At 33.1% G+C, this 23,227-nt stretch overlaps 1 protein-coding gene across 1 annotated transcript in view; it reads right to left on the reverse strand.

Annotated features, from left to right (window-relative positions):
* The window catches only part of LOC122512262 (acetyl-CoA acetyltransferase, mitochondrial), a 33,392-nt gene extending 11,518 nt beyond the window's left edge, over positions 1 to 21,874 (reverse strand). Inside the window, exons 1-4 of the mRNA XM_043628002.1 lie at positions 21,552 to 21,874; positions 18,108 to 18,251; positions 6,484 to 6,598; positions 5,352 to 5,545 (exon numbers count right to left, since the gene is read on the reverse strand). Coding sequence (XP_043483937.1) covers positions 5,352 to 5,545; positions 6,484 to 6,598; positions 18,108 to 18,251; positions 21,552 to 21,584 — 486 coding nt within the window. The 5' untranslated portion in view covers positions 21,585 to 21,874. The remainder of the gene's footprint in view (positions 1 to 5,351; positions 5,546 to 6,483; positions 6,599 to 18,107; positions 18,252 to 21,551) is intronic.
* Positions 21,875 to 23,227: the final 1,353 nt, after the last annotated feature.

The following is a 23,227-nucleotide window of genomic DNA, read 5'->3' on the forward strand; positions in this document are numbered from 1 at the left end:
GGACGGAGGAACAAGAGGAAGCGTTTCAAGCGTTGAAAAAGAAATTAAGTTCAACTCCTGTACTTGCGCGACCAGATTTCTCGAAACCGTTCACAATACAATGCGATGCGAGTGATTATGCACTGGGTGCAGTACTCACACAAGATTCGGAGGACGGCGAACATCCGATCGTGTATATAAGCAAAGTCTTGTCACCAGCGGAGCGAAACTACAGCGTTACGGAGAAGGAATGTCTGGCACTGTTATGGTCAATAAAAAAATTCCGTCCGTATGTAGAAGGGTATAAGTTCACCGTCATCACCGATCATAGCGCACTCAAGTGGTTGAGAAATTTAAAAGAGCCGTCAGGACGACTGGCGAGATGGGCACTGGAGTTACAGCAGTGGGACTTTGATATAGTTCACCGCCGTGGCATCCACCATCTTGTGCCAGATGCTCTTTCGAGAATGTATGAGGAGAGTGAAGAGTGTGCTGCATTCGATGAGATCAACGATCAATGGTATTTAAAGCGAAGAGAACTAGTTGAAAATTTTCCGGAGCGTTTCGTAGGGTGGAAAGTGGAAGAAGGGCGATTGTATAGGCAAAGGGAGGACCCTTTGTTAGATCCGATCACCGACCAGAGTGAGAGTTGGAAGCTTGTGGTGCCGGAAGAGTATCGTGAGCAAATTATTAAGATTGCCCACGCCGAGCTTTCAGCAGGCCACTTAGGAGTAGAAAAAACGTATAGGCGCGTAGCGAGTGAATATTACTGGCAAGGAGTGTGGCACGACGTACAATCGTATGTCAAAGCGTGTCCAGAGTGCCAGAGATTTAAAGTGTCACAGAGCGGACCGTGCGGTATGATGGGCCAGCGAATTGTCGAGAGTCCTTGGGTGGTCGTGGCAGCTGATTGCATGGAATTTCCGCCAAGCAAAAGTCAGTGTAAACATTTGGTCGTGTTTCAAGATCTTTTCTCGCGATGGATAGAATTAAAGCCATTAAGATCAGCGGATGGCAAATCAATTGCCAGAGCGTTTGAGGAGTTGGTTTTATTTAGGTGGGAAACACCACGTTTTCTTTTGACAGACAACGGGAAGGAATTTGATAATAAATTCCTCAAGTCAACGTTAGAAGAATATGGTGTGAGGCACTTGACTACGCCACCTTACCACCCGCAAGCGAATCCAGTCGAGAGGAGCAATAGGATTTTGAAAACAATGATTGCAACTTTTGTGGGAAACGATCACCGTGACTGGGACAAACATGTCCATGAGTTCAGGCATGCAGTCAATACGGCCGTCCAAGCGACTACCAAAGTATCACCGGCGTTCTTGAATTTTGGTCGACAACCACAATTGGTTAAGAGTTTGAGACGCGAGTTAGAGAAGCGAGTTGTAGTTGAGAGAATCGAACCGGAAGTGTGGATGGATCGATTAAAAAGGTTGGATGCATTGCGGGATTTGGTAGCCAGGTTTATCGATAAAGAGAGAGAGAAACAGAGAGTACAATATAATAAAAATAAGCGTTTTGCGAAATTTGATGTAGGCGATCTAGTGTTATGGAGAGTGAATAAGTTGTCTAATGCGCTGCACAAATTTTCCGCAAAATTGGCACCGAAATATGATGGACCTTACGAAATTATAAAAAAATTATCCGACACTGTTTATGAGTTAAAAGCGGATAATAACCGGCGAGTTCCGAAGGCGCATGTGTCCAATATTAAGCGTTATATTCCTCCTCGTTCGTAATTGTCGTGTCTGTCTGTGTCGTGTGTGATGTTACGAAATTAATAACACTTTAGAATTTGTTTTGTTTTTTTTGTTGTCAGCATCTAGATTGAACTTGTTTGATAGAGTCGTTTGATGCCGAGTCATCGCCCACGATCACCGTCAGAGAGTAGAAGCAAGCCCAGGATTAGGAGCGTAGTGATTAAAAAATCAACTGTTGATAAGATGAGACGTTCCGGTGCTGGAAGGAGACGTGGTGGAGCTCCGCATTCACGTTACCAAGGTCTACTTTCCGATTTTCCTGAGCAGGCTGATCCGCCGAAGCGAAGTCAGTTGGACATTCTCGTGGAGAAAGTGGAGAGGGAACGAGAAGCGGAGACGCAAGCAGTTGCAGTGGCCGGTACTTCTGGTGGTCAAGCCTCAGCGCCTGGTCCAGTATATACCGGTACCATTCCCAAGACGATTACGATTGAGCAGTGGCGGGAGAGAAGGGGAGAGAAGGAAAGGAAGAGTCGAGAGACCGTAGGGTCTGATCACCGTCAAGAGAATCGTGAGAGAGAGAGAGAGGCTCGAGAGCGAGAGAGTCGTGAGAGAGAGAGGGAGGCTCGAGAGCGAGAGAGTCGTGAGAGAGAGAGGGAGGCTCGAGAGCGAGAGAATCGTGAGAGAGAAAGGGTGGCACGAGAGAAGGAGAGTATGGAGACGGAGGATATTGAAGGAGAAGTAAGTCCGAAGACCGCGTGTCGCCAGGCGAAGAGCGAATTGTTGGCCGTGTTGGAGGAAGGAAAGGGAAACGACCAGAAACAGTGGGTCAAGCGCGAAGTGGGTAGGAGAAAGGGTAGCCCATTATACGAGTGGGACTACGTTTCTACCAACGCGCCAACGAAGACATCTCCCCCGAAAGGAGCGGAGCTGTTGCCCCGTCATCCTCCACCACCAACTTACGCATCTCCCCTGGAGGGGATTTATGAGGAGAAGCCAGTGATCAACCGGCGAAGTCATCTTCCGCGCCCGTCTCCTCGGCCCCCTTTGCCGATTATTTTGGAGGGGCGTATGTTTGCGGGTTTGGATCCGATTCCGACGGTTCCACGCCTGGATCCCCCACCAGGTGTCTGCCATAATTGTTGGCGGAAGGGACATGAGGTGCCGAAATGTCCCAGCAAACTGGCGAAATTTTGCAAAAATTGTGGAAGGAGGGAGGTGATTCTTACTGATTGCCCGCGCTGTGCTAGGGTCAATCGGTTGATCATGGAGGAACGTTTCGGTAAAAAACAGTACGAGGAATTTCGCCAGCAGCGGGAGAAATACTACAAACTATTACACCGCACTTTACCCCGGGAGACAACTCGGCCGGAGTTGTTAAGCCGATCGCCGTCACCAGCGAAGGAGGGTGGGAGTAAATCTCCTAATCGATCAGCGTCCGTGAGTGGAGTAGATAGTAGTGTGGGTCCAAGTCAAGAAAAGAAGCGGAGCTTCTTGGACGAGTTGGAAAGACTAGAGAGAATGATTGTGGATTTGCCACTTGAAATTGCAAAGGAGATGAAACTGCAATTCTGGAAGGAGTTTCAAAACAAGAAGGATTGATTTCCTTTTAAAATAGAGGCATTGTCGCCTCCCCCATATTTTTTTTGTTTTTCTTTTAAATTTTTGGAACGTGGTTCCTTGATGTTTTTCTTTTTTTTTGAATTTATTCTTTTTTTTTTTATATATATAATTGTAAGAGATTAGTTGCAATAAATTAGAAGAGTTGCAAAGGAAATCTTATATTATTTTTATATTGTTAAATCGGCAATATTACCGAGGTAATATCGGCCTAGGAGGGGAGTTTGTAACGAAGTAAATCGTTACTGTATTTCTTTTTGCTGTTCCTAGTTAGTGAGACGTTATATTTTGTTTTATCGTCGTCTCATTCTCGTTGCATCGTTTCTCTGTCAGCGTCGTTATTTCAGAGTTCGTTGATCACCGTCGTGCGTAGTCCGTCAAGTCGTTTGAGAAATGATTTGACGCATGAGCAATTAGGAGTTGGTCACATGGTCAGCGGTCCCACTTTTCGGCGGGCTAACAGGTGCCGTCGAGTGGGGACGAGAGAGATAGCTTGATGGAAAATTAGGAGTTCTGAGAAAGAAAAAGGGTTTTCCATGAATTTTACCGGCGTTTCGAGGAAGCAGTGCAGCGTGGGTTCGACAGAGAGTTCTCAGCGGTTTCAGAGAATAGACGTGATTTTGAGCGGTCGTGTGGCTACAGAGTTAGAGATAGAGTCGAATTGAAATAGTTCTTTAATTTAGTGTTTAGTTCTGAATTTATTAGATTAAGTTTCATTTTTAGTATTACTAGTTGTAATTTTAGTATTCTTTTATTTAAATAAATAAGTTTAAAATAAATAATTGTTCGGTGATTCCTTTTTGGATATTCAAAATTGGATTGCCAAGTTGATTGCCGAACGAGAGAAATCATCACCAAGTAGTGAGTACAAAAATTGAATAGTTGATTGAAAATTGAAGGTTGTTGCACCGCAACAGTTTTTCCCAGCGGAATCCCCTCTTTGATAGATTTCAGTAACAATTGGTAATTTGAGAGTTTAAAGTAATTTTGGGAGAAATACGGTGCAGATTAGAGCCTTAGAAGTTTTAAAGGTTTTAATTGAATTTCCCCATCACAGGACACAATAGATACCTCAGGAAATTCTCACACTGGCGATTATTTAGCAAAATTAATGTTAAATACAATACGAAAAGTGCAAGCTAAATTTTATATGTTGTTGGTAGTGTCGTTACAGATGATGCTGCAAATATGAATTCAATGAAGAAAATTATAATCGATTTTTTAAATTCATCAGATGGACAAAATGTGATAAATAAAAATTGTCAACTACAAATGAAAATGAAAGCCCAAACATTGAAATATTCGAAAATTTAAATGCTTATTATTATTCAGCTCATGAGTTAGATTTGCTTCCTGAAGATTTTAAAATTCCTAATGTTAGCAACCACGTGGTAAGAGTTGTAAAATACTTTCAAAATATTCATTTTACTGGTGCAACATTTCCAGCAACGAAATCTTATGACAGTAAAAATTTAGCAGTTCCACTTAAAATTCAGTGGAATACAATGCAAGATTGTTTACAAAATTATTTAGATAATTGAGGAACAATTGCAGATATATATGACAGATTTCCAAACGACCAGAAAAAGTCTACAGCACTAAAATGTGTATGTTACGGTCAATGTCCGGAATCGGGCAATGTAACTGCAAAACAGGTTGTGCTCAAAACAAATGCAAATGTTTAAAAAATAATAACAAGTGCAATTTCAAATGCCACAGCAGTCTCAGTTGTAAAAATAAATAGTTTACCGAGATACTAAATAAAGTTTTTTAGTCCATATTGAGGAAAAACTCATTTATTTTAATTTAAACAACATTGCCCAAAAATGAATGGGCAATGTCGACAATGCCCGGGCATTAACACGATTTGTTGAACATTATTGAAAATGTGTGGGCATTGTCGACAATGCCCAGTGATTTTGGGCAATGACCGTAACATGTATTTATTTTGTCACTTTTCACATTAAAAGCGCAAATTTTATTATATGTATATCAAAATTTATACTGAGATTAAATACAGAATGTTATAATATATTTTTAACTTACTTCTAACATCATTCCACCATACGTGGTTTTACCTCTTCTCATGTAAAATGGCACATTAGACATAGATTCCATGCCACCAGCGATTATCAAATTTCTGTGACCACATTGTAAAGTCTGTGCGCCAAGCATTACACTTTTCATTCCACTTGCACAAACTTTATTTATAGTAGTGCAAATTGTTGACTTAGAAAGACCTATAAATATATGCATTTATTTAAAAGAATACTTGAAATTTCTCTTTTATACCATACAGCTGGTGTGTGTTTGAAAATTGATAATTAGAAATACATTCACTTATATTGTATTCATGAAGTCAATATATGTTCAATTTTCAATCTTACACGGAAAATTTTTTTAGGTAAGCGTTATACTGCTTACTGTACAGCGGCTCTTCTACAGACTACTAGGTTTCTTTAAGACTCAAAAGTACGTTTTACTAGAGTTTGTTATTATGAATGAATCATATCAATTCCTAATCGCTAGGATAAATTACAAATAAAAATTGACCTACATAACCCTGATAGGATTCTTTGAGGATGATAGTAAAGGCTTAGTTGGGTTCGGAAGACGGTTACGGGATATGTAAGATTTACATACATTTTGAGGTTAGGAAGCCCATATCCCGAAGTCGTCTCCCGCACCTGACTCAGTTGTGCTTAGGGCTTAACAACCGCTAGTGAACATGTTTGATAATATAAAATGTGAACCATGCGCTGGACGCAAACGTCGCTATTGATGAGCATGGTATTCTGCTGTTCAAAGTAAAAACCTAGTAACAGCATTTTCCGAATGGTCGTATTTTTTTTATAGTCTAAACAAACTTCGACCTTACGGAAAATGCGGTTACTATGTTTTAATTTGGACAGCATTTTAATACAATGCTTATTTGTCAGACAATCATCATATTTCATTCTACTTCCACCTTACTACCAAACACTTTTAAAAACTACATGGATGCCAAAGAAACAAAGAATAAAACTATTTAAAATATAACCAGGAAACTAGCAGAAATCTACAAGCAGTGATAGAATCACGAGTGTAGTACTAAACACATTTAAAAATTATACAAATCATTAGATATTATTACTAGAGCTGTCAAATGTATATTGTAGATATTCTTATTATAGTTCACCTGAAAACAGTGCAGCTTGTCTTGCTGGAGCTTGTCCAACAGAAGCTTGACAAACCTGTCCCATAAAAACTTCCTCAATTTTTTCTGGCGCAATACCATATCTCTGCATCACATTCTACAATTACAAAAAAATATTTAAACACTGTTAGGGATGAATTTGCTTTATTTATTAATTATAAATCTTTATTAAAAACAAATTCAAATTTGACTGTATTAAAAATAAATTTTAAATAAAAGAAAATAATTTAAAACTCAAAATAAGTCCAATCTCAGGTAAACGTTATATGTATGCTCTTTTTAAAAAAAACAAGTTCATTTATTTTAAAGGATAGTGGATACTTTCCAAATATCACTATTAATTCAGTGATTCCGAATAGACGGTATTTATTTTAGAATAGAAAAGGAAATAATATTTGATTTGTTCCAACAATAATAAATTAATAATTTCAAATCAACTTACAATATTCAAACTACAGGGTCACTGCATTTAAATATTTGGTTGATGATATTATTTAATCAATCGATTTTAAGCGCGTTAGACGGAGGTTGATATTTTAAATATCAATACAAAATATAAACTCTACCAATTTTCGGTAGAAACAATATATTACGCAGCCTTACTGCGGGAGGAACAAATTCAGACTCAATCGTTAAATCGATCAAAGTTGTGGAGCACACCCTGAAATTTCATTAAAATGTTAATAGTAGGGAGACTGTTGCACACAGTTCATTAAACTTCTTTGTTGCCTGGCAAGCTTTTCGCAAGCTTGCAAATTCCTAAAGTTGGCTAACACGAGTTCAATGCTCTAAATCCACTATACTTTTAATGTGTATGTTTCTTTTCTTGATATTTAAAACAATACATTTAGAGTCTTCCACTGGAAAATAACCCTTTCAAAATATGGGTGTTGTCCATACTTCTTAGCGATTCTTAATTTTAATAAAATAAAATGTCATTTAATATTGTTGGTACAAAAGAAAATATATCCAAATTACTATTTAGGTGAAATTAAGGATAACAAATAGTAAATTTGTTACTTTTCAATGATAGATAGTTTAAATTGTCTTTGTGTGAATGATTTGTATGTTATAGTGTACTCAAATCTAATTACAAAATTCCCAATTTTTTTAATGAAGTTATATAATATAAGAATTTTTAATTTATTAAAAAACTTAAAAATAGTTACGAAGTCATACGTAACAAACGCATAGGTACATAGGTATTTATTGAGTCACATCACAATGTTATAATAAAATTTTAATTAAAAGAAGAAATTATTAAATTTTGTTCATTTGAACGTTCAGAATTTCAGGAATATTTTACTTAATATTGTAACAAATAAATGTTTTAAAAATAGAATATTACTTTGTTTTTTCCATGTTTTTTCGATGCCTGACCCCAACGCGAAGCACTTACTCTGCTCGTATTTTAAATGTTGGGACTCAGAAAAAATCAACTGTAAGAGAAACTGATAAGAATAGAATTTATAAAATAATAAAATAGAGAATTTATTTATATTAATTTAAATCTATCCTAAGTAACGTATTTGCTCTTCGGCAAATTGATAAAGAAAATTGAAAAGGGTAGTAGATTTTCTCTACGATACAATTATTATTCAATTGTATGTTTAAAACAAAAACATATTTTTAAAAAGTGAAACTCAAGATTTAATTCATAAATTTATTTTATATTCATTACCTTTATTCAAATAAAACATAATAACATTTATTAAATTATATACTTGTGTTGTTACGTTTATACTAAAATTAATAGTAAAAATAACCGTGGTTTGAACGAGCGATGTACCCAGGAAAAAAAACCTATTATTATAACCTATTATTATCAGACATTTTAAGAATGCGGATTTAAGCGACTTGCTTTGAATCGGTTTCGGGAAATTTGAATCGGAATATTTTTCAGACATTTTTGAATCTGTGTTTTCCCATTGACTAATTCGTCACTTTTATACACCTGAATAGTCTACGTAGGAGAAGCTAACCTCAAATATTTCCAATAAGCATTTTCCAGTTAACAGCATAATAAAGCAAATGAGTAAAATTATTTTTGAAAAGGCACTATGAAAATATAAAGTTTAATAAGAAAGTTGCGATACAGACTGAATCGTGTCAAATATTATTGAATAGGTACTATAAAGGTTATGTTCTTTTAATAACGTAGTGCCTTTTAATTTATTTTAAAATGAAAAAACGCGAATTGGAAGTGAGAGAAGAACTTTTGAAATTCATACCTAACCTAACGTGATGCGTCTCTCTGTAAATTATATCAATGCGTTCCATGTGGCTTGGGTTTGTGGCGTTTTTTGAAATACGGTTAATAATATAATAAATAATGTGCAATAGTGGACAATTATGTTATCGAGTGCTTAGGTTCGTGAAGATTAAGTCAATTTATTAAAATATTTAATTATTATTATTATTCAATTTTTATTATTGAAATTGAAACCTACGATGTTTGATGAACATTTTTAGCACTTGAAGTGTTTGTATATTAGTGCGAAAAATTTTTCGAGTTCATAGTACTTTTCATTTTTCTTCTTGTAAATATTTAATAAAACGTTTATTTTGAAAATGATTCTCATTCGTTAATTTCTTTTTAAAAATAATATAATATTTATTTATCTGTAAACATATTTTTTCATACTATTCTCATTCGACGCCACCTCCGATTTATGTTACATTGTGAATCGGATAATAAAAAATTTGTTATCCCGATTCAAATTATTGACGTCCTATTCAATAAGTAGTGCAAATAATCAGAATTAATCTGCCTTCGCCTTTTAAGAATGCAGATTCACGAGAGCTTTTGACCGATTGAAAACAAGCGAATAGGTTTTTGTTTCCTGGGTACTTTTCGGAAGTTGCTAGCAATTTTCTCGCAAGATGGTAAGTCTTGCGAAAATTATTTGATTGTGAGTTTGTTATTGCTTCAGCTCTACGGGAGCTGTTATGACGTTATTCTCAATTTAATGGTAGAAAGAAATATAGATTTAGAATTTAAGAAATCTTTTATTACAAAGAAACTCAAATTATAAAGGTAGATAGGTATACAATATTAAATCTTACCAAATACTTACAGTTGTTGTATCGGTTTATTGATATTACACAAATACTTAATACTACTTTTAAATGTTTTATTTAAAAGGCAAGAACTTTAAAATGAGTTTAAACGGGATTAGAACGACCCATAACAATCGAAAACCGTATTCGCACTCAAAAGCTTTACATCAAGACTCTAATTATTTTCAGTATCTCGACTTGTAAGAACTTCTGTTAAATACAGAATTCGACAGCACGAATAATTTAAACAGAGTATGTCTTTGGTACGATTACAAAAATATAAAAAGGGCATCTGCCTGATGGTTACTTCGGTAAGAGAACGGAAGAAAATGACAATTCGGAAGAGAGCTTTCCAGCTTTTATGCAATAGTTCCCACTCGCGGAAAAAGGGCGCAAAGCAGTGAGTAGCCAATACGGATGTTTAGAAAAATGTAGGTCGTCTTCTAGACCAATCTGGAGCCGAGCTATTTTAGTTAACCAATCAAATTTAACCGAACAGGCCCTAGGTTACTGAACTTTGCCTCGAGTGGGGTCACTATGCGTTGGATATCCCTTTTTAGAGTCGTTCTTATATAATACAAATTCGAAGAATTATTAAGATATTACATAAGTTGAATTTTGTTATTAACAATTCGTACGTTTACTTGTGTATGATTATAACAATTGATTCATGCATAAACATCACCATAATGTTGTTAAATATAATTTTTCTTTATAGGAGAATTTGTCTATAATAATGTTCACACATGAAATTATATAGTAATATTAATATAATTGGTTGAAAAACTTGTCATAAGAATATCTAATTGTTTAAACGATTTCAATTTTGATTTAATTTAATATTAAAATCTCATATAGTGGAATTAATGGAATATACACATAAGATGACTAATACCTTGAGGTCAACAGGAGTTATTAAGCATTCTTTTGCGTTTCTCTTATTCTCTGTCGTTATGATACGTTCAAATCGCTTAGGGTGTCGAATGCTTAACACTTCTGTCGTCAACAAGTGCATGTTTGTTTGTATACGATGCATGTGACAAATATGTTATATTAAAATTTGAAACAAGAAAAGAAAAAGTTACTGCAAACGTGACAGCGTTCCCCGCTTACGAATGTTATCGTCCTCGATAATATCTTAATCTAGACTTCGCATTTTACAATAAATTTTTCATTTTTTGGTATTTTTTTGGCGAATTTTTAATAAAAATATGTGTATGGTGTTGCACAGTGTGAATTTATAATAGGAAGGTGTTTACTGTGGTTACAAAAAGGAATACAGAGATTTCTTTAAGGAAGGTTCTTGGTAAGTATAATTTATAAGGTTGGTATAAAAATATGAGATAAGAAGTATTTTATATGGAGTTTATAATACGTGACCGCTATGTCGCGTCGGAGAGCATATGTTTAGATTTTCTTTGTATATAAACGTTCAGAAAAAATGTAAAAATTGGTTCGTATATACACTTGGACATTCATCCCTTCTTCTTGGGTAAAATTCCTTGGTATGACACTTGATGATGAGAAAATATGGGAGGACAGGTCAGTTCTTTTCTGCAAGATGTCCGGTGCGGGTCAAAGTCGTGAAATCCTTTTGAGTGCGGATAGTGATAGCGTAGAATTCCCATTGGATGTTCAACAATTAGGAATATTACCGGTAGTTGACATAAATAATGATCGTATGCCTGGTACGTCCCGATCAAGAATTGAAACTCCGGAAATCTGCTCCAGGACAAGATCAGGTGCTGCAGTGGATGGTCATCGAAAACAAGGTAGTGTGGAGTTTGTTCGTACGAGTCCTTTAAGAGGCAGGAATAATCCTCCGGGTGTAATTCCAATAAAACGGAGACGCCGAATACCTCCATCTGAGAGACGAAATAGATCAAGGCCTGTTCTACAGAGTAGTTCTCCGATACATAATGACACCATAATGGAGTTTTCCAAATTAATGAACCAATTGACCAATAGAGTGTCCTTTTTGGAGGATAGCCACTGTGTTTTCATTGTTACTATGTGGGACTTGCCTATGATTAATCCGCCGTTGGAAGTGGGAAACATCTTTAATGATTCGTTGAGAATTAACCCCACTGATGGGACAGGCATCATCGATCACTTGCCTGAACCAAGAAAAGGAGTAATGATTAGATATACTGCAGTAAAAGGTGTGGATCTAGCTGTAGGTTTAATAGCAGTAGAAGGAGTCGTTAATTCTCGGGAGAATGTAGTTGATGTAGATTTTGACTCTATATCTTTATCTTGGTCAATTTTGTCAGTGTCTTTATTTTGTATTTGAATGGAAGGAATTTCTTTTCCAGTGTTTAGTGTAGTTATTTGTTCAGTTCTTTTTACTAATTTTTCAATTCGTCTTTCTAGTTCTTCATCTTCATCTTCCGTGTCGTAAGGGTCTAAATTTTCAAGAGCTGATAGTAATTCTTCATTTTTCTCTCCTTCAGATAGGGCTTCACAAGGAATCATAGTCGGTGCTTTTTCTAAAATATTTTCATGTTCCTTTGAGGATACGTTAAATTTTTCAAAAGATTTCTGGAGTTCGTCTCTTAATTGTTGTCGTGTTTTATTTAAGAATGATTTGTTAGTAGATTGTATTTCGTCTTCGTTTTCGCTGTCAGAGTCACTTTGTGGGGGTCCTTCTAAGTGTATAGGCTCAATTTCTGTTTCTATTATTGGTTCATTTTGCTCTTGAGATTGATCTAATTTATCTTGAAAAAGGGTTTCGTCACACATTGTGGTGGAGCACTTTTGAGTGGAGTAGGAAATTTAGTAGGATCTGAAGTAAGATTTAGACTTGGGAGAACGCTTTGTTTTCTCCTCTAAATGGGAACATTGATATTTGATTCTGTCGATTCTTCTTCAGATTCAGATTCTTCGTCTTCCTGATTATCATCTTCGTTGTCAGTGCTATCCTTTTGTATTACAATATTTTCTTTTGCCTTACGGGGATGTTGTCTTGTTGCAATAGAACTAATATTAAATTTAGATGGCGGTTTAAGAAAATAAGTTTTCGGTCCTAGCTTTGGTTGGTATGACGGTCGGTTTTTTGCACTCTTTTGCACAGTTTGTAAATTAGGTGCGGATGTTGAAGCGACAATGGTTGGTTTAGAACCAGGTTTAGGATTTACAAATATTCTTGGTTTTTGAATTTGTTTGGTGGTACGAGACGTGCTATGTTTATTAATGTCTTTATTTTCATCAGTAGGATTTTTACTTGATGTAGTTGGTTGGTCTAAATATGTCTTACCTGATCGTGTCACTACGCAAATTTTTGAATGTGAATCGTCGTTAGTTGTAATAGGGTTTCTTGATAATGCATCTGCATTACAATTTAGTTTTCCTGGTTTATATTTAAAACAATATTGATAGTCTCTTAACTTTAAACGCCATCTTACAAGTCTCTGTCCAGGGTCTTTAATACTATCAATCCATCGCAATGGCTCATGATCACTTACTAAAATGAATTCACGTCCATACAAGTAAGGACGAAAGTATCTTACCGCATATAAAACTGCAAGACATTCCTTCTCGGTTGTAAAGTAATTTTTCTCGGGTCCCGTTAGAAGTCTTGATAAATAAGCTACTGGGTGATCGAAACCATCTTTCTCTTGGCTTAATACTGCTCCAATTGCATAATCAGAAGCATCAGTTGTTAATGTAAATGTTTTATCAAAATCTGGATATTGTAAAATAGGTTCTTGACATAATGCGTTTTTAAGGGTTGTAAAGGCCTCTTCATGTTCAGGGGTCCAGATAAGTCTCTTTTCCTTTTTCAATAAGTCAGATAGGGGTTTAGCTCTCTTAGAGAAATCTTTTATAAATCTACGATAATATCCTGCAAGTCCAAGAAACTGTCTGATATGTTTTATGTTTACTAAATAACGTGCCAAAAACGTTATATGGTTCTGAAACGTTTTAAAAGCAGTGGAACGTTTTTGGAACATTATTTAGCAGACATGAAACGTTCTAAAAACGTTTTTGGAACGTTTTTAAAACAATGATGGTTTTTTTACCACTGGGTAATGTCCATTTAGTGTGAAAAATGCCGTTTTCTGTCGATCTGTCGGATCGGTCTGTAGTTGGTGAAAATCCCAAGCAAGGTCAAATGTTAAAAAATACTTAGCATCGCCCAAGTGATCGAGTATGTCCGAAATATTAGGCAATGGATATGCATCCCCTATTGTCTTTTCGTTAAGGGCTCGAAAATCTATTACTAGACACCATCTTTTATTACCTTCGGCATCGGGCTTTTTCGGTACTATCCATAATGGGAAGTTATAAGGAGAGTTAGAAGGTGTTATTATTTCTTCTGAGAGCATTTTAGCGATTTGTCGTTCAATTTCCTCCTTCTGGATGGGTGGAAAACGGTATTGTCTAGTGTTTATGGGTATGTCGTCAGTTGTAGGAATTTTATGACGAACTAAGAGTGTAGACGAAAGATTATCACCTGGTAGGTAAAAATCTTTTTAAAATTCTGTAATTAATTTTTCTACGTGTTGAATTTCTTCTGATGTTAAATGATCTAACCTTAGTTTTTCGAAGATTGCCTTAGTTCGATCTGTAGGTATTTCAATAGGTTCGTTAGATTCAAAACATTCAAGGTATTCGTCGCCTTATTATTGTTCATCAGTACACACAATTAGAACTCGGCTGCCGATCAACTAGTTGTACTCTAGAAAGATTTTCTATAGCTTCCGTTAACTCTGGAGAGAAAATCCATTAGACGGGTAGACCAGGTAACTGCGAGTACTTCTAATTTCAAAACGTTTAAGTATATAGGATTGATTGTAAAAAATTGATTTTAAAACATTTGTAAAGCTATTAAAAGCTTGAGACGAGTATATAAACAATAAAAATTTATTAGTGAATTTAATAAATTAAGAATGAATATACTAGCTAACAGTTGATGATTATGTGATTGATGAACTGTGAGGCAGAACAAAAGGATTTTGAATTGTTTAATCTAGAATTTGTTTGATCTTGAGGAGTTTAGAAAGTTTTGATTCAAAAGAGGTTTAAAGGCAATCAGGAAATAATTCTTCTTTTATCCTTTTCCACTAATATTTATTTTTAAATATGATAGTAATAGAAATAACATAGAAAAATAATGTTTTAAAATTGTTTCTTGTATTAAACAGATGCACCCTAGCAATTAAGGTGCAATAGTTATTTTCATTGTAACTATTTCAGACTTTTTAAATAAATTTGTGTTATACCCTAGTTTCTTATTTTAATATTTAAGCCAAAAATGTAAAATTTGTGATTTCTGGTAATTCTCAAGGTTCAAAATAAATACAGGCTATTTTAATTTGTTAAATTTTAACGCATGTCTGCTTCAATAAAATTAAATAGAAAAATGTGTCATGCTTTAAAGTAAAATGGTTCAAAATTAATTTAAATATAAAAAGTTGAACTCTTATGGTAGGATCGAGAACACACCGTCATTTTTATCATTTAATTGTCAATTATTAATTAAGTTCAGTTTTAACTTACTAACATCTTTAGTTGATTGAGATTTTTTCAATTTAAATTTATCAAATGTATTAATTATTTACAAACTATTTAATTTGTAATAAAAGAAAAAGCGCTTTTCGTCTACTTGTTCACTTAGCCTTATTGAATGCAATATTTAGAATGAAGCAAATCGTCGATAAAATATAATTCAAATTAATTTATATGATCGACAATTTTATTATGAGACTACAACTAATCTTGGATTGGTCGTTTATGGAATGGAGCTTCGGAGTAGTGAACAAAATGTTATAAATAAACGTAGAACTCGCAATTAATGGCAGTTATATGGATTTATTAACTGCTTGCGTTTGTGACCCTTTTGTTGGGTAATGCTCCTTATGACTTAAACACCCTCAAGTTGCATCTCTGGCTCTACTCACTCCGCAACTGAGAGCCATTTGGTTAGCGTAATTTGCACTAATTCTAAATGTTGTATACAGCGAGGTTAAACGAAATAAGAGAAAAATGAAAACAGTTACATACAACTCAATGTTTAACCAGCAAGGTGTATTCTCAAATCCAGTTCACCAATCGAAATACTAAAATATGACTGATCATAACAAAATCTACTGTGAACCAAAATCATGATTAAGATATTAGAAAATATGCAATTTAATTATGCAAAGGAATCATTAAATCAGTTACTAATTTTGAATAGACGGAAAAGTTTATAATTGAAAAATGTAATCTAATCTAATATAAATCTAATCTAAACATTAAATTTTTAGTTAATGTAGTTTGAGCAATGATACTAATTTCATCAGAATAAAGAGAAAAAGAATTAACTTCCTGAATTGCCCAAAATTATATTCTTTTTTCGTCATATGAAGTTAGCCCTAATATAATAATAAACAAGTTGTTCATTTCATGACCATTTAGCTTCCTCAATACAATAAACAAATTTCTTCTTAAAAAAGCAAAAAAAAAAAGTTAATGACATGAACATAATTTTCAAACTGTTTTCGAACACTTGTTCCTCTTGACGAAATATTTATACCACACTTGAAAATTTCAATTAGGAGTACTCGCATTTGCCCAGACTATTATTTTATTTTGAGTTCGTTATTGCTTCAACTACATACTACAATTTAATACTACATTTAAATACTTTATTTAAAAGAAAAGAATTTTAAAATGAGTTAAAAACGGAATTAGAACGATTCATAACAATCGAAAACCGTAATCGGACTCAAAAATTTTACTTCAAGACCCTGATTATTTTGAGTATCTCGACTTATAAGAACTTCTGTTAAATACAGAATTCGACGGCACGAATAATTTACACAGACTATGTCTTTTGTATCGTATTTTTGAAAATTAAATAGTTTGTTAATTAACAATTATTATTTGCAATTTATGCACGTAATATTAAATTGAAAATATAATTAGATTTATAACAACAAATAAATTATTAGTCATTAATGGAGGTCGATGCAGCAATTAAAATGTTTCACACGGAGAGAAGAGAATAGTGAAAGCGACTATCGGTTCAGTTCTGATAACTAAACAGTCTTGTTAATTTTCGACGGACAAATTTAACAGTCGCATCTACTACACTATAGTAGGAACGACTGTCAGTTTAGTCAGGGATACTAAACAGGAACTAAACCGCCAGGGGCGCTACAATCGCTCTCCATGTGTTTCTGCTACTAAACGCGTTTTGTTGTCACGACTATAACTCTTCTCTCAGTGCAGCGCTCTGAAAAATTGCATGATATATAAAGTACGTAAGCTATATGGGCGACTACCGATGGACAACCCTACAAAGATATTGACGTTATATAAGAAAGAATGTGTTGATCATGTGCAAAAATGATTGAGCACTCAACTTCGAAATTTGAAAAAACTAGTAAAAGGCTTAGGTATAGAAAACGTAAGCTGACAGGTAAGGTTATTGATAAACTGTCAATATTTCTCGGATTAGCAATTCGGAGAAATTGCGATTCGGTAGAAAACATGAAGAGCGCTATATGGGCAACACTTTACCACAATATTTCATCCGATGATAATTAGCAACACGATCGTTGTCCTATCGGAAAAGATACGTGGTGCTCGTGGTAAAGGGCGAACACTACGAACACGTTGAACGATTATAAGCCCAAAACACCTATACGTCATGATGATTTCATAGCTACATGTGTCTTCCACGATGGCCTCATATTAATTTTATCAATATCCAAGATCATGGAAAGTGTTTAAAAATGGAATAATTATTTGTTTTCATGAATAATGGGCTATATACGGAGAGACATCTTCATGGGTATTTTATGGGAGTTATGTACAAAAAACATCTGTAGTTTATTGACCTAGAGCAGTACTTATATTAATGTCGAAAACGTCAAGCGACTTATATACCGTAATTTTACAAAAATTAAATGAATTTTGCCCAAGATTAAAGGAAAATTTAAAACGCATCGATTTATCTGAACTGATTTAGAGCATGTGCAGTAACGGAATAAGAAAATAAACGTCCGTTTTTAAAAAATTGTGTTAATTTGTTAACTTTGATTGAAAATAAAAATTATAAACAATTAAAAACTCAAAAATTGGCTTCGAGGGATGTCTTAAGAATTTATTCTCCTTTAATTTAAAACAATAGGGTAAACGCACCAATTGTCGAGGGTGAACCCTTTGTCGATGTTATCACGGTGATAACCAAAAATATTGCCTGAAATGTTTAATTTATTTGTGGTTATAATATTAATATATTATTTTTGACATTTATAACTCTTAAAAACCTTGAATTTCAAAAATTTTAGATAGTTACCCAATTAATCTATATCATAATTAAAAAAATAATTTTGTTTTTAATTTGAGGTCGTCCATATAATACATCATACTTTGAGGGAGAGAAGGGCTTAAGCAATTTGTGACATTCTATAGAAAAATGGCGCTAAATATATGTAACAGATTGTGGAATAGGGGAGGGGGTCCAAAATCGCTAAAAATTGCGTGACGTATAATATTTTCCAACTTTAACGAACTTAAATAATAATAATATATATAAAATTCTTAAAATTTACTTGAATTGCTATAGCTCCAAGTTGAGTAGCTGAGAAGGAGGAGAGAGATCCAAGGAAACTTCCAATTGGCGTTCTTGCAGCACCAACGATTACAACATCGTTTAGCATTTTTGTGCTGTATGCTCGTGACTTGCAGACATTTTTCTATAAAATATAATTAAAAAAATGTTTAAACAAATATTCTTATTATACTTTAACTACAAATTATATGTGAACAACAAACATAAAACATTGCAAAATCCAACAAAATAACAAGATTGTTGATTACATTAAATTTATATTTAAGAGGATGATGTGATAGGAAGTTTAGTATACTCTATCTGAGTTTATTGATTTTCTGTACCACTGCTTTACCCGGCCTGGATCCTTTTACAAATTTTTTCAACGACTTGTAACATAAAAATAAACCTTTTTTTCACCTTTAATTAAAATAAACAATTAGCAAAAAAAATTGCTTCCGAGTCGTGGAAATAATAATTTAGTTTAAATACCGGAATTTTTAGAAAATCCGTGACAAAAAATATAAAAATTACTGCTTTCCTCGCCTTGGATCCATTCGAAATTTTTTTTAAATGTCTTCTAAGATTAAAATAAATAATTATCAATAGAAAAAAAATTCTTCCGAGGCGAGGAAACAATAATTTAGTTGAATTTTCGGAAATTTTGACAAATCCGTGACAAAAAATCTATATCACTGATGCTTGGATTCTTTCATATTCTTTTTAAAGGGCTTTTAACATTAAAATAAGTAATTAGTAAAAGTAAAAATTTACGTTGAAACAACGTTGGTAACTTCAGTTATTCATCAAATCTTTGATGTCCACTCGTAAAATTAGACAAAGTTTAAAAAAAAATTTTCTACAACTTTAAACAAATCAATTATAATATAAAGAGTATCAAAAAACATAGAAAATATGAAACATTTTTTAAAAATTTATATTATACTTATCACTTTATATATGAGATTGAATTTACCAAAAGAAGTAAAGATTCTGAAGATTTAATTAAACTATTAATTTTAATCATAAAAAACATATTAAATCTTTATATAAACTTTAAAATTTAAGTGATTTTACTCAATTTATTTTTGTCAAACAAAAGTGAGAAGTAAAATTCAATTCATCAATAATAATTGAACATATTGTCAAAAAAATTGTTCGATATTAGAATTTTAACCTATTATCAATCAAAGTTTTGAGAAAATTCATTAAATTTATATGAATTTGCAAAAAAAACAGTAATTGTTTTTAGAGAAATTACATGCATTTACCATTCAAAATTTCAATTGAGTAGAGGCACATCTTCATATTGATCAATTTGCTTCAATTTGGAAAAAAAATTTATTTATTCTATGATTAATTTTTTTTGGTGGGTATCACAAATACGGGAACATTTTTATAACCAAAATCATATGTCAAAACATTAATTATATCACGGAGAGAAATTTATAGTAGTGGGTAACATAATTGTGGTTAGGGTGACCATCTTTAATGCTACGTATACAGACAGCTATCTAGATAGTCACCGTTACCATCAATATCATCAGGAGTAACATCTTGGTAGTACGGGGTAGCATAACTATATTTTTTTTAGCATCTGTGATGGTTGGCAGTAGCATAATGATAGTATCGTGTAACATCATCTTTTTAACATCAAAATCTGACTATCCGTTTCTCTCAGTGTAGAAAAACAAAATACGACACATTCTGATCACGGAAAATAGCAAATATTTTTCCAACATTTCGATTAAACAAAAACTTTTTTTTTGTGAATATTTCACTAATTCTGACCCTAGGTAAAGAAAATAATATAAAAAAATAAAAAACAAAAAAAATATGTTAAACAATTTTTTTAATCATATTTTGACCTTAGATTATTTTTAGTAAGATGTTGATTCCCTACTAAAAATAAAATCACAAAACGACAGAAATTTAGTCAGAATCTCTGACGTTTTTAGGCTGCATTTGTTACGATTGCAGCCACAAAACGTCAGGCTTGAGTCATGTTTAATCAGAAAGCTTCAAAAGTAGTCAGGTTTTTTATACAAAGTCGACACCCTTTTTTACCTGGAAAAAGGTCGACTGACCGTCATAAAATTGAAGGGAAATCTTTTTATTTGTTTATATTCATATTTATTTAAACATTATACTTGTTTTTCATCGACTTAGAATTCATCTAACAATATGCTCTTATTATGCATGCAGTATATCCTTTAGAACTTAAATTCAAAAATGATATCCTTTTTTATTTAACAATTACGGTTTTCGAGATACGTTACAGTTTCCTTAAAAAAATGTTTTTTATAATAAATTTTAGATATTTGTAATTGTGGAGATTTCTAGATTTTGAATTTATATTCATTTTACTTGAAATTTTAAAATTGCAAAACTTTTGAGCAATAAAAATTAGGTTAGAGACCCGAACCTCGTAACAATAGACCCGCAATTCTATTGTGAAAAAAGGGCTACGCACAAATTTCAAGTTTTAACGGTACTTTACATTTACCGGCTATATTTCGGTGAGGGGCTGTAAATAAAAAAAAAGATTTCAATGCTCAATAATCACAATCCATAAACATCAGGATTCAACAGGAGCATAAAAAATCCTTTAGTCAGAATTAACCAAAAGCTTCAGGAATCGTCAAAGTAGTCACAAAACATCAAAATTTCTGACGTTTTCTCTTTATTTCTGATTTTATTTTTAGCAGGGTTTGTTTATTATTTCTTAATCCATATTAAATTTAGATATTATAGATTTAATTAGATAATATTAATTAGATTTTATTAGATCCATATTTAATTTAGATTATTTTTGTTACTTATTTACGTGACATACAAACTTCAATAAAAATATGATAAGAAAAGATTTGTTTAAAAAAAATAAAAAATAATCACAAAACGTAAAAGCAATTTGCTTATTTTACTGCAAATTTAATTTAAGTGTTCTAAGGTAGATTTTAAGGTCAAAAACTCCCAGTAAAGAATTTCTATCGAATTAAATGAATTTATAAACAAATCCGCCATTTATCTTAATTATGCCGCCGGTCTGACGAACTGTGCGAACGACTTAAAACCGGCCGCTTGCAAAAAAGAATTTTTATCAATAAAAAAATAAATATATTGAAAAAGGAATTTAGTTTGAGTGAAAGTTAATGTCTTTAAGAAATCTAATATAAACCATTTCATAAAAAATATTTAAAACACAATTAAAAATTGTTTACCACAAAATTAATATTACTTAATTGCATCGTCACGATTAGTTTTAATCATAATTAAAGTATGTTTTTCGGCTTTCGATAATCTCGGGACTGAATATTATTTTTTATTCAACTTTCGATAAAAGCATACGAATTTCTTAATTTCGTTATTAGTAACAATTATTCTTTGAGTCAACCACGTTTATTTTTCCCATAAAATTCCATGCAACAATATTTTTTATACTTACTTTAAACAAAAACTTTGCATTAACTTTGTGCATTTTTTATGTTTTCTTTAAATTATATTTAACAATCTATAAATATAAATAACAAACGAATTATACATATACCATATATATGTATATTAAAAATAAACTTAATAGAATCTGGAAGCAAGAAAAATGTGATCTTTAATTATGCACAACACAAGTATGCACTACATTCAAATATTATCAATGATGATTATATGCAAGATCCATGAATTAATATGTATATAGTTGTCACTTGATGGTGAGTCCAGAATATCAAACATTCGACTCGATTAATATAAAGACAAAGATAAGGAAAAGATTAAGGACGGGTCTATACAGTGAAAGATGATTGGAAATGGAGGGTTAAATTTTATCATTTATTTGTTTATTTATATAAATTTTTCAATCTTTTATTTTGTTGAAACTGAATTTTTTATGTCATGGAGAAATTTTTCTGCCCTGAAAAAATACGAATTCTACAAAATACAACGTCAAAATAAAATTAAATTAGTATCCAAAGAAATTATTCTTTGTGAATGACCCTTCAAAAAATCCACTTTCCACAAGTAGTGGCACCAGTGGCACCGACCTCGTCCAACAAGTGTCATGAACTACTGAACATGATACAAGTTGGACGAACTTGTTCCTACTTGTAGTACCAAATGTCGCCATTTACGTCCGAGGCGCTTGTGAGCCATCAGGCTCCCGAAAGTCGTCTCTCCATCTCTCTCTCTCTCTCTCTCTCTCTCTCTCTCTCTCTCTCTCCTTGCTCAACGTATAACGCATTGCGGCATTGTTCGACGTTCAAACGCAAGCATGTAAACGAACCTGTACTTGTATCCGTATTCATTTTGTAATTGCATGTTCTTTTTACTGTTATAAACCACGTAATTTGTCTAATGTATTTTACGTGCCTAACCCTGAGTGAGAGCAAGAAACAAAATTTTAATTGGAATTATCTTTCTCGCTCACACTCAGGACTCATGCGCCTCCTTCCCCGTCTGTCCGCTGGTCGTAAGCATGTAAGCTGTGAACGTGCCTTTAAGACCCTAACAATCGTTTTCGAATCGATTCAATCGATTCTTCCATAAGAATCGTAATTGATAACGGTCCCTGTTATTATCAATTTACGAAAAATTATTTTACGGAATAAAAACACGATGGCGATTTTTGAATAAAAGCAAATCAATATTCACATGAATTTTTCTGTGTGTTCTAAACAGCGATTGTCTTTTTTTGTAAAATATAATTTTTCGTAATTTTTACTATTCATTCATAAATTTACTATGCACTATTCATGATAATAAAAAATAAATATAAGGAGCAGAATTATTCTTCTTTTTAATTTTCCAATTCTAATAAAATAAATAAAATAAATGTTCATATAATAGTCTTTCCCACGAGAAGCCAATAAATACCCTGACATTTTTTTCCATTCACGAATCTGATTTCGCATTAGTCTTCACTGAGAACGAACTATATATGTATATAAAAAGTCCAATACCGACTTTTCACTATCTCTCTATACTCATAAAAATTATTCGCATATTTGATGCTTTATTAATTTAAAAAACAATTGTACAGCACGCAGATAACAATGATTATCTCGTGAGAAAAAGAGAGAAGGGTGGGAGGTAGAATATATTCTAATTATTATTAAATCAAAGAGTAAA

Source organism: Leptopilina heterotoma, unplaced genomic scaffold (assembly GCF_015476425.1).
Source record: "Leptopilina heterotoma isolate Lh14 unplaced genomic scaffold, ASM1547642v1 Lhet_97, whole genome shotgun sequence".
NCBI lineage: Eukaryota > Metazoa > Arthropoda > Insecta > Hymenoptera > Figitidae > Leptopilina > Leptopilina heterotoma.